This window comes from Plectropomus leopardus, chromosome 4 (assembly GCF_026936395.1).
Source record: "Plectropomus leopardus strain MGB_pleo_1.0 chromosome 4, ASM2693639v1, whole genome shotgun sequence".
Taxonomy (NCBI): Eukaryota; Metazoa; Chordata; class Actinopteri; order Perciformes; family Serranidae; genus Plectropomus; species Plectropomus leopardus.
The window spans coordinates 26,081,857-26,093,948 of NC_142179.1; the positions used below are offsets into that span (position 1 = coordinate 26,081,857).

Here is a 12,092-nt window from a genome sequence, read left to right on the forward strand (position 1 = left end):
TTTATGAGGGTAATATTTTATTTACAAAAGTGGAATATGACAATGATGTAGTGTTTGACCAGAGTTAATGTGAATGTAATACTGGCCTTAAAATGCACCTCACTCCCATGACTGATCAACAGTGAACTGCTAAAAACTGTTCAATCTACACAAACATTTGCATCACTGAACTTAATCTTGTTATGGCGAGGCTTCAGTCCCACACACGTGACTGAGAAATGAATATCTGCGAATTAATGCATGAAAAGTATTTTTGTGTAAATATGGAGGGTTCCACCAAAGCTGTATAAGACAAAATAACTTTCACAAAACACTCAAAAAAATTAAAATACATGTCGGCTGGGACTGGCTCCAGCTGATGGATAAGAGAATGAATGAAAACCACAAACATATTTTAAATTATTCCAAATTAGTAATTATTATAGACATATCGAAAGATATCTCAACAATAATTCACACGTCAAAAATATTACACAGCACTGGTGCTACAGCAGGAGACTATAAACCAACAATACAAAATAAGACAAAAATCAATTCAAAAGCAAACAGTGCCTCCTGTGTCGTGTGTGCGTATGTCTTTTTTCTGTGTATAAACAGAAGTTTGTGAAGTGAAGCTGTGTGAACATCCAAACTTCTTACCACAGTTACAAGTAAACATGTGAGCACTAAAGTATAACTCTTTTGGCAATGAAATACTGTCGCTGCCAACTAGAACTTCAGGAAAGAGATGTCGTGCGGTGCAGACAAACTGTAAAGAAATCTGTCTTCGAATGAGGACAGTTAAAATAAAAACAAAACAAAAACCCCAAAACAGAGAACTGCTGAGTTGTAGCGTGTGAAATAAAGCACTTGGTATTTGATGGTAAAGATAAACAGCAAAAGAATGTTACTTTATATTGAACATGGTGAAACTCTGCTGCTGTTATATTAATAAATTCATCTCCTACCGCAGCATTCATACACAGACAAAACAGCTGCAGCCGGTTTGTTGTAAATTTAAAAATGTTACTGGCCTTTGTTTGCAGTCTAGTGTAATTTCTACATCATATACATTCATCAAAATCACCTCCGATCCTGTTATGTGACCATGAGATACGAGCCATAGTTAAAGCCGCCATGAGAAAGTAGCTAAAAAGTCTGATATCCTTCAGAGATGTCCTTTTATCTACAGATGATATATGAGCAAACATGTCAATGGGAAACTGATATAGCAGCATTCTTCTACTGTGTTTCAGTGTGGTGTAAAATCCTGCTTACAGTGATAGTAAACTTCACAATATCAATACCTGAACTAAAAATGGCATCAAATTCAGAATAAAAGCCCACATACTCAGTCGGACTGCTTCAGTACTTAATATTAAAGATCCCATGGTTTTTTGTGTGTTTGTTTTCCATTTAATATTAATGGCTCAAAATTAATCACAAAAATGTTCTTCAAAATGTTTAGCTATAATTATTTAGATCAGTTTCACAATGCTGGATTCTTATTCACTGTCTGGAGGGATTTGATAAATTATTTAGGGCAGAAGAGAAGTGAGGACATTTGTGATGCCTTGGCTGGGGTTTGTCTGATACTGCCTGTATGAAAAGGTGTATTTAAGAAAAAAAAACAATCACACCGCAGTCTTTACATTACTGTTTCGTCTCAGGAACATCCTCTGTGACGCTGAGCTTTTTAGTCAGGGGACATAAGATCTGGGAGAGAGTCGAGAATCTGGAAAACTGCATCCGAAATCCATAACAGCTGCTGATAAATCTGTGCTCATGTCACTTGGACTGTGGTCGACAGTATGTGGCGGTGAGTTGTGGGACACCAGTGATGTGAGGACGGGGTTTTAACAGCGGGGACACACTGTGTTGAGAGCCGCTGCTGGTTGATGGGTGAGATTGTGGCGGGTTACCATCATGCTGACGGTACTGATACTGTGGCAGAGCTGTGAGGATGGTGTGGGTATAGACCTGCAGAAGACACAAACACACACACCATACACGCATCAACAGAAACACAAACATATGAATGAGATTAGATTAGATTGCAGACAGGACTCTGTTCAAGCAGCGTGGAAATTCTTCTCTACATTTAGATCACAGTGCAGATGCAGGATACAGTGTGTGGGGATACAGTATCTTACTGATGGGGTTTATAAAAAGACTCTACCCTATTAAATGACTATTAAAGGAATACTTCACCTCCCCAATGACCATTTGTTACGCTGAATTCATAAAGAAAATGTTGCAACAAAGAATCCAAGAACAAAGAATCCAAAAATGGAGAAAATTGTTTACGAATTACAGTCAAAGGAGTCTGCGTTTAGCAAAAGCAAAACTATATAAAAACACAAACTTTCACATAACTTGTACAGTACAATCCAAGTGTATTTTGTCCAGTCATATGGTTAATACTTCCCAAACAGACAGCCTGAATTGAATTTAAGTGAAACTTCTCCATACTGCAAAGCAACACTACACTGACAAAAAATGTCATTTTACCTCAGAAGCAGGAGCTGCTGGTCTACCACTGCCTTGATCAGTTAATTTGTTCTTGCGTGATTTTGGTGTTTTAAAGGGTTAGTTTGGATTAAATGTATGTTTTTGTCAGTGGAGTCTGCCTTTAAAGAGATCATGGGTAAGTTTCACTTTTACTTCAGTACCCTGGCAGAAAGTTCTGTCTGTTTGGGAAGTACTGAGCGTATGACTGAATAAATGAGACTTGCATTATACTGCACAAGTTGTGTGACAGTTCATTGTTATATAAATTATATTTTTTGGGGAGTTCTCCTTTAATACTAAGTCAGAGCCCATTAAAAGCACTTGAAATCTGCATTATAGGCACACAAGCACACCTTCCTTAAGAAATATGGCTAGCTAATGCCACGTGATCGTACACTACATGCAATATGTGACATACATACTCTTTATTAACATAGATTGTAGCCTGAGAAATACTGATACTCGTTCTGCATCTCACAATGTCTGACGCAAAAGGAAAAGCGAGCTGGTTGCAGCATCTTCTAAGTCCCTTCATCGCGGGGACTCATCACTCTGCAGAACTCTGAAGAAGGAACTCTCATGAAAAAGCAGTCCATCCCTAAAAAAATAAATTTAAACGGCAGCAAAACAAAATTCATGGCCGTAAAAATGCCAATACGCTGTCTGGTACAATGCATGTCTCTCCGGTCGACCATCAAGATGGTAATTAATGAAAAGCGCTGCAATGCACTTAGTGTGTAGCCACAGTGACAGTGGAGAGGATTCAATAGACATAGATCAGAGAAAGGTGCTGATCGCCTGTGGTCCTACAACGCTGGACACAAAGGAGCGCTCGTGTCCCGCAGGCACTTCATCTTAGTTCATATCCCAACTCCAATGGGCCAGCCTGGGTTATGGCTCTCTGGGGACTGGAGCAAGATTACTGTGATCGCTCTCATACACTGAATCCCCCCTTCTGGAATCACAGCATAGACACACGTACACCTCCACATGCTGTACAGTACAGAAACACACTCACCGGCACACGTTCTTACCATGGAGAAGGATCCCAGTCAATGGTCATCTGTCTTCAGCGAGAAGGACAAGAAAACCGGCTAAAAGAAAGACAGACTGGAGTTACTCTACATGGTTAGTTAGTTTGCCTGCACAATATACAAGCTGTTCAAAGTGTTACCTTATGGTCTCCCATACACACATTAGGACCCACTGTGTTGTAAATGATGCTCTTCTCACTGTCACCTCCCTGAAAAGAGGAATAAACTCTTTCAGTAATAAAGGAATTAAAATACATTGATGCACCTTATACTTGGCCGACATGATACCTTGCACAAATTACGGGTGCGACTTTTGGCACTGAACTGCGACCAGGGTTTTTCCAATAGTTTTACAGTTAGCAAACTCTATGCTAATTCTCTTTAATAGAATGACTGGGGAAATGTATCACGTGGAACACACAACCTGCTCACCTCAAACAGGATAATGTGGTCATATCTTTCTGACAGCTGTCTGAAAGCAGTGGTTGCCTGTTTGCAATAAGCTTGCCTTGCTACGTTAACATATTGTTAAATTAACAGAGCATGGTAACCATCTACTCCTTCCAAAAGATGATTTATGATTTCTTAAGGCGTATCAATAGACACTAACACATTCTGCAAACATTTCACATAATCCTGCATTAATTTTTGCTAAAGTGTTAAACAGCTAACATGCAGAAAGTCATGAACTGCAACTTTAAATACAATAGCAGTAATAATAGCTCTGACTGACCCTGTAAATGACCTCTTGGGCAGCGTGTGACATGAGGATACGATCACACCAGGCAGGACAGCGAGTGTTCATGTACTGGGTCGGTTTAGTGTAATCTTCACTGTAGGGGTAGCTGAGAGGGAGACACAAAGCGTGTTAAAGGCATAACAACCGAGGGGCAACTTCGGGGCTGAAAAATGAAGCCAACAGTGAAGTGTCAAAAACTGCAGATCCTTGAATGGCCACTTGAGGCTCCGAAAGCGAGTAAATCCCCATAGACCCCCATGTTAAAATGACCACTTTACATGTGAAAAGAACATGTATACAGCCTGGCACAAAAACAACAACAACAGATTTGGCCTCTATGACTTATTTCCCTGTTCATGACCTGTTTAAATGTTATTAAGGCCTTAGGTTATGCATTATTAGGGGCAGGACTTTAAGAGATAGGTGGGTGACTTCAATTGATGCGTAGCCACAGTGCAACCACAGATTCAAAGAGTATTGGCATAGCCGTAGCTGTCACTGTTGGTGTGTTTTAGGTCCATAAAATTTAATTGTGGCATTTTGGTTGCTTAAAAGAGTGTTCTTTCTGTTAGGTTGTATTAAAAGCACCTATAAGGCCTTTGTTTTTTCATGCTAGTGCATTTTAATGTTTGTTTTTGCTTGGTTTGTTTTGTTGGCAAAAATTAGCATTACCATTATCACAGTTAATCGTAGCTGTAAATGCACCTTGCCGAACAAACTAGCGGCGATCGAAATGTGGTTAACTCGCTTCAAAAATCCAAGATGGCAACGGTCCACAAACCAATGGGTGATGTCACGACCCATTACTTTATACAGTCCACTAGAAGAACAGAGATGGGAGTTTATACATATTATGTCTGCAACATTTAGGTCAATTACCTGGGTGGAAACTTGATGTCCTCTTCACTAATAACGTCATGAAAGGCAGCGACCTCTCTGTCATACTTCAGAAGCTGAGGGATAGAGGTCATTGCTGATTAGCGCTGCCGGAAATCTCAACACAATAAAAACAAGCGTGACATGAGTGAGTGCAAGTTAAGCACGGGTGAAAAACCAGTTTACTGTCAAAGCTATCACTGTTTTGTTTACCTCCGAGCTTTTGTATTTACTGTAATGTCATTCATAGGACTGTATTTCCGCTGACAGGGTCTAATCTAACATCTGTGAACACATATCAGATTGTTGCTAGGCAGCCTCTTGTACAATAGGTTATATTCACAACACAGCGTTTCTGTGAGGCTGCGGTGTAGCTGAGCTCAGAACAGTGTGGGTGAAAGTTGAAACTGTGCTCTCACTGCTCTGCCGTTGTCCTCTCTGAAAACCGCCTGATGTAGGTAGGCAAACAGCTTCTCCTCAATGTGGAGCAGCACCTGCAGGTGAAATGAAAGCAGGTGAAGTGAAAGCAGCACTGAAAATGAATTGTCACTAGTCTTTACTGGACTGGTTTTAATCACCTGGTGGTCATTGTCTTTTTCTTCGCAGATGATCTTCTCCACTTCGTTGCTGCAGTCCTTCTTCACTGTCTGCACATCTGCTGCAGTGGAGAGATGCTACTCACAGAAACACAAACACAAGGACAGGTCTGAGACAAAATACCAGGTTGATACAAGTCCTCATCACCTGAGTGTCAGGAGAAAAGTTGTTACATACCTGGACCACACTCAGTGTGTCCAGACGGAAGTTGAAATCTCCAAACAGGAGGAAAGGCAGAGGAGTGAAGCGGCTGTCTGATATCCTGGAGGAAAATAGCGCTGTCAGGAATCACACACAGATGTTTGGGCATTTTTCTCCTATACTGTTAATGTCTATCATAAGAATATGATACTGATTTTTTCATAATAGTCCATCTGAATAGTCCATATTCTTTAAATATCCTGTTTACATGATGACATTAGCACAGGCTGTGAGAAACACACCATTTATAGAGGACATTCAGTCAAACAAGATGATTGTTTTTTTGGCATGTATTTGTAATCATCTCGTGCATTTTGCATGTCATGTTGTCACGGTTGTGTAGAGCTGAAAATCGGACCTGTTGATGACATATCTGAGAGCGTTTTTGCGGTTGGCTGAGTAAATGGAAGGACTGGAGTTGCAGGCAATGAGGTTGGAGGCATCGTGGAACAGGTGGACATTGACCAGGTCCAGACCTCTGTGGGGAACACAGTGACAAAAATATGGTGATATGTAGCAGGTGGAGGAAAGAAACAGGAAACACTCTGATAACACCACAGGCTGACATCTGAAAGGTGAACGCGTCTGTGTGTGAGTGTGCCAACACGGGTGTCACTCATGAGGAGCTTTCTTATCAGTGAGTGCAGTCGTGTTAATGCTGAGTCTACAAACAAGCACATTTGTCTTTTGTGCCGAGCGGTCGCTCCTTTTCTTTGGCTGTCACTGGAAAACAATTAATGTGCATCCAACAATGGAGCTGTGTTGACTCACAGCATGATCTTGTGGCACACAGATTGTGGGTTTCTTTTGTTATTCCCCCCCAGGTGACAACAGCAAATAGTGACTACAGTTGTCAGAAAACACAGGCAGCTGCAGCAGCAACATCGCGTGGTTGTCCTGGTTTGTTTCTGGTGCATATTTAGGTTTTTTTTTTTTCTTTTTAATTTCAATTCAGTTGTGTCAAAAAATACATTATAAATGTATATTGTTTGGTACTGTAATTACAGAAAAAGGAGTTAACAGTTCAGTTACATTCAGCATATGGTCTCAGTCAGCACCAGGGCACCATGCTGCATTGGCTATGCATAAATGTAAAGTTGCTGATAACTTTTACTTGGATGGTTACGTCCACAAACTAAATAATTTCTACATTTTTATACTATAGGAGACAACACAAACAAAAATAGTGACTGTAGTGATAAGAAAACAGATGGTGTGAGAGTGAGCCACTGCAGGAATGAGCAACTGTTACTGAATGTGTTGTGGGTTGTAAAACCAAAACAATTAGCTAAAAAGATGCTAAAATGCTGTTTTGAGCAAATTCAACCACAAAATGTGCAATCATCTGTTAATACAAAAATATTAATAAAATGCTGCTTTAAATTAAAAAAAATTATATGGAAAAACAAAGTCATATTTCTCATAAGTGAGGTTTTAAAAAAATAAATATAGATGTTTTTATTAACATCAAAAATTGAGTACTGTATGGCACTTTTACTGAAAAAAAGCCTAATAATGACAACAATAATGTCAGAATTGGAAACAGACTGTCCTTTGATTTAAGTCATTCCTGATTTCCCTTTCTTCATCTCTCATTTCAGAGAACTTTGACAGCTACTGAATTAAACCAGGGTTTCATTGTATTAATGAATTCGGGGGATATAACTGATGAACACGGCTTTCAAAGCTGTCCAAGTACCATCATGGTCACATCACAGTTTATTAAAATCATTTTTCCAATACCTTGATTTTCACAAAAGTCAACAAACAACCAAAAGTGAAAGTGAGATGAGTCCAAGGCTGACTTCTTTTTTTATCAAGGTGAGGACAGCGCATGGTACGTACTGGTTGTGTATGATCCAGCGGGTCCTCATGAAGCCCTTTCTGGACCACTTGAACTGCAACAGAGACAAATGAGAGTGAGTCACTAAACAGCAGTGAGCCGTGTCTTTGAAGGGCCAAACTGATAATTATTGATTCTTTCACATAATTTGTCTCATCTCCCTGTCAGAGCGGGCAGACAGCCCCTTCAGCCCCAGTAGACTCATTTGTCCCAACATCTCCCTTTGGCCCTAACATACCCCTCCCAACACCCACACGCACACACACACACACACACACACACACACACACACACACACACACACACACACACACACACACACACACACACAGAAAAAAAATGCAGGCATACACAGATGCACACTCATGCATACATACTCACATCAGGCCAGAAATTCTTTGGGAATTTTTCTTTCTCCACTGTGGTGACCCCGTCCAGAGCGCCCACGTGCTTGTTCTGTCCCGACACTGCTTTAAAATCCTTAACTGTGAGGGGGAGAGAGGAGGAGGTGGGAGAGAGGGGTGGTGACATGTAAAAGAGTGAGAAAACATGCAAACAGCAATCAATAAACTGGTGTTAACCTCATCAGAGCGGCATACGTGATGAGAGGATCTATAAGCGAGCCATTAGACTGTGTTTGGTGAACAACAATCGGTTTGGGCCACACAGCCAGTGGCAGCTGCAGGATGTTTATGGTTCTTCCATAAGCTTTTCTGAGGAGCTTTTTCACGCCTAACGTGACTGGACTATGCAGCAGGAAAATAACAGCTCCACTTTAAATTCAGGTTCTTTGCAAATATCTGGCTGGGAGGGCTGAGCCATCAAACTGTCATTATACACGGAGAACTGTCCTCAAGTTCCTGATATTAAACAATGACAAGAGCTTTGCCGATCATACGTGACATTGCTCTTATTCCACTGAAGGTATGAGCCATTTATGAGCCATTATCAACACAGAACAGGGTGCAAGAGGAGTGGTTTATGTTGAGACCTAAAATTACCTGTTTTTTTTTTTTGTTGAAGAAAAACAATATGATTACGGCTGTTGAATGATAAGGATAAATGCAAGATTTCATGCATAACAAGTAAAGTTTTACCTTTAAAATCATACTGATAGATGTTTTTCAGTGTCTTGTGAATGAAGTACATGCTCCCTAAAGCCTGCGGAGAGAGAAAAATAAATGTGATATTTCTATCTAACAAAAAGTTATATCATAAAGAAAGTACATATCAGTTTCAGTTTAATCACAAAAGTGCAGTAGTTTTCAGTCCTGATAAAGATCTAATAAATTTGTATTGAAGTTACACCTTTAATGTTGCTGTAGACAGGTTTAGTTTTAGGAACTTGAACACAGAAACACAAGAATAGGGATCCTTCAGTTTAATGAAAATTAGATTTAAGACTTTTAAGTGCATTTCAGAATGAAATTTAGGACCACTTAAAATAACCAAAGCTGAAGAATAAAAACACAAGACAACATCAGTTACATAGAGTAAAAATCAATTTTGCCCACATTTTTCTTGAAACAAACTTTTTTTGTCTTGAAAAGAGAGCAATGCAGTGAAATCTTGGTAAAATAGCCAATTTTTGTTGAATTTGCAGTTTTGTGTGTCGTTCAGGGTGCAGTGACAGCTAGCTGGCAGAGAGTGAACGTTGTTGGTTCTACTATCCTGATCTGCACTGTGTTATTGTGGGAGGTATTCGATACAATTTTAAAAAAATGGAAAAATGAAAAATAAAGATGTTACCAATTATTTTGACTTTATTTTCATAAAATCCTAATTTCTAAGTCTTAACATTTTAAAGACTTTTAAAAGATCTATTTAAGATATTTTAATGCTAATTAAAATAGATTCTTTTTTAGATTCAATAATGTAATACCTTTTGAGGGTCCAGGGGAACCCTGCAAGAAAATCCATACATAATTCATACAATACATATTTTAATTCTCAATATGGTAGCAATAAGCTTAAGCTTTTAATTAGAATAACTGAGCTCTGTCTGATCTATTCAGAGGTATTTTACCACAACAATGAGACTTAAACATCAAAATCATCATCTTAACTCAACCTCTGAGAAGACAAATTGAATAGTTCATTTCTCCATCATGTGAGCTGAGTTGTGAGCCTCGTATTGAACGAACCAATGCGACACAGTATATTGTTACTCTCTGAAAGACACATGAAACTTTAAAGAATAGAGACGTTCAAACACATAACTGCGCAACACATCCACATGAACCCCCCCCCCCTCCGCATACACACACTTCAGCACCCAATCATCCCTGACATGGGGCTGACAATTTTTAATGTACTAACTGCCTGCTCCACTGATCTGATTAATCATGCCCTGTGAGATCAATAAAGACAGAAAATTAAAACAATTTAAAAGGTATTAAGCAGTAGGCTTGCTGTCTGCCAACGCTGCCTCTGTGACTGGAGGCCGAAGAAAAATCAGCCTGCGCTCTGAGGGCTCAGGGCGTGACGGACCGCTATGCAACCCCCTCCCACACACACACACACACACACACACACTCACAAACATTCAGCCGGAGCATGAGAGATCTCTCCCTGAAGAGATCATTTATCTTTCGTGCCAAAGTCATCCTCATTTAATAAAATGGAAGTGTCTCTGTGAGCGGCAATTAGTGACCAACTTGTCCAAAGTAAGCTTCCAGTCAGGGAATTATTTGAACGGGTCTGATGGGGTGTTAAGTTGATGCTAAAACTAAAAGCTGACCAAAGAATGCTGTTGAGCAAGTTGAGGAGCAAGTTAAAAAAAAAAGTTATCGTGTAATTTTTTAGTTAACACAAAAAAGAGTAAAATTATGATTCATGCAGGGGATACAAGGTCCATATTCTGATAATTGGCTCAGGAAAAAAATGGCTTAGTTTATGTTGGATAAGTGGCAATGTTTTGTTTAAAGAGTGCTGCAAAGTACACACACACACACACACACACACACACACTCAAACACAGATACACATTCTCCTCCACATACTCTGCCAAACACCTATCTTCATCAATCAGGTTTGTGCACAGTTTAATAAAAAAATATTGACTTACAAGTGATTTTTTATCAAAACACCATTTGTACTGAGAATGCATGCAAGTCTGCCCCCTCTACTCCTGCAGCCCCTCTGAAAGGAGAACCCCCCAAACTCTCTCTTGGCCATATAACTGATGATCCGCAGCCAGGAGGAAACAAATTGAAAATCAATGCAGGTGGCACCAACGAAATGAGAATGAGGCATTAGGAGGGGTGGGGGGGCTGCAACCCTCTCAGGGCAAACAGTGGAGGGTGCGAACACTCGAGCGCAGGGGAAACTTAGTCCCAGCTGTCTTCTACTGCCCCCACCTCACACTTTATTTATCGTGCACAAATGGGCTGGGATCAATAGTTTTAATCTAGAGTTAAATGTATTGACTTTGGCCTGTCTCCCCCACACCTGGCCATTGACTTTCTCCTTTTTACTTCACACACCTTCAGTCTACAGATGCAGCCATTGACCCCTACTGTCAGACGTCCAATGTGGGGGTATCACATGGGAGGAGTAAGGGTTAATAGTTTAAGAAACACTCAGCCACTTTTCTCAACAGGGGAGGTGTTAGTCCCAACCAGGGCAGAATTTGAGGTGAACTGATACTAACAAACTCGTCATGTGCAACTCGGAATCACAGTAAAAATACAAAGAAAATGCTAAGAACTGCGTGAGGTTACTAAAAAGAAGAAGCTGAAAGCTTGAAAAATGACAGGTGTGGAGATTGAGACCAGGCCCGTGATCCCAGCAGTGTCCTGCCAGGCTGTGAAGAGCAGCAGGTCAGACGTCATTTATGAAGTTGGACTCTGGGTTCAAGGATAGATGACGATAAGAGATGCAGGTACAAACCTGTCTTTAAGTACGTCTCCTCTGTTTGTGCTCACACTGTGTAGCTGCTACATTGTTTCATGCTACATCTCTGAGATCTATGTCACTAACATAAGGGTGTGCATGTCTGACAGTGTGCAGTGGGCGCTGATGGATGAAACACAGGCCGTTAACACACACACACACACACACATACACACACACACAACAAATCATATTTGCAGGAAAAATTTGTACACCCACTTCTTACAGTATGATCTGATAGTGTGAGATTTAACTTGTTTGTGCCTGATCTTCTTCAGGAATGGAAAACACATACAGAACATTCTTTGCTTGGTCATCCCAAGATAGCACTTGTTTAAAAAAAAAAAAAACTTGTTTACAAGAGGTCAACTTTTTTCCAGTCAGATTTGCTTTAACATGCTTTATGAGCACACCGAAT

At 40.1% G+C, this 12,092-nt stretch overlaps 1 protein-coding gene across 4 annotated transcripts in view; it reads right to left on the minus strand.

Moving 5' to 3' along the window:
* The window catches only part of inpp5l (inositol polyphosphate-5-phosphatase L), a 23,181-nt gene continuing 11,089 nt past the window's right edge, over window positions 1–12,092 (minus strand). For 2 of the 4 annotated variants that reach the window (XM_088076956.1, XM_042488292.2), the window contains exons 5-16: window positions 8,878–8,941; window positions 8,162–8,265; window positions 7,783–7,835; window positions 6,296–6,415; window positions 5,914–5,998; window positions 5,718–5,813; window positions 5,559–5,633; window positions 5,143–5,216; window positions 4,258–4,369; window positions 3,665–3,733; window positions 3,525–3,584; window positions 1–1,959 (exon numbers count right to left, since the gene is read on the minus strand). In XM_088076956.1, the coding sequence (XP_087933082.1) occupies window positions 3,543–3,584; window positions 3,665–3,733; window positions 4,258–4,369; window positions 5,143–5,216; window positions 5,559–5,633; window positions 5,718–5,813; window positions 5,914–5,998; window positions 6,296–6,415; window positions 7,783–7,835; window positions 8,162–8,265; window positions 8,878–8,941 (894 nt within the window). In that variant the 3' untranslated portion in view covers window positions 1–1,959; window positions 3,525–3,542. Of the gene's footprint in view, window positions 1,960–3,508; window positions 3,585–3,664; window positions 3,734–4,257; window positions 4,370–5,142; window positions 5,217–5,558; window positions 5,814–5,913; window positions 5,999–6,295; window positions 6,416–7,782; window positions 7,836–8,161; window positions 8,266–8,877; window positions 8,942–12,092 lie in introns of all 4 variants that reach the window. The other 2 variants (XM_088076955.1, XM_088076954.1) reach the window with 2 other exon arrangements.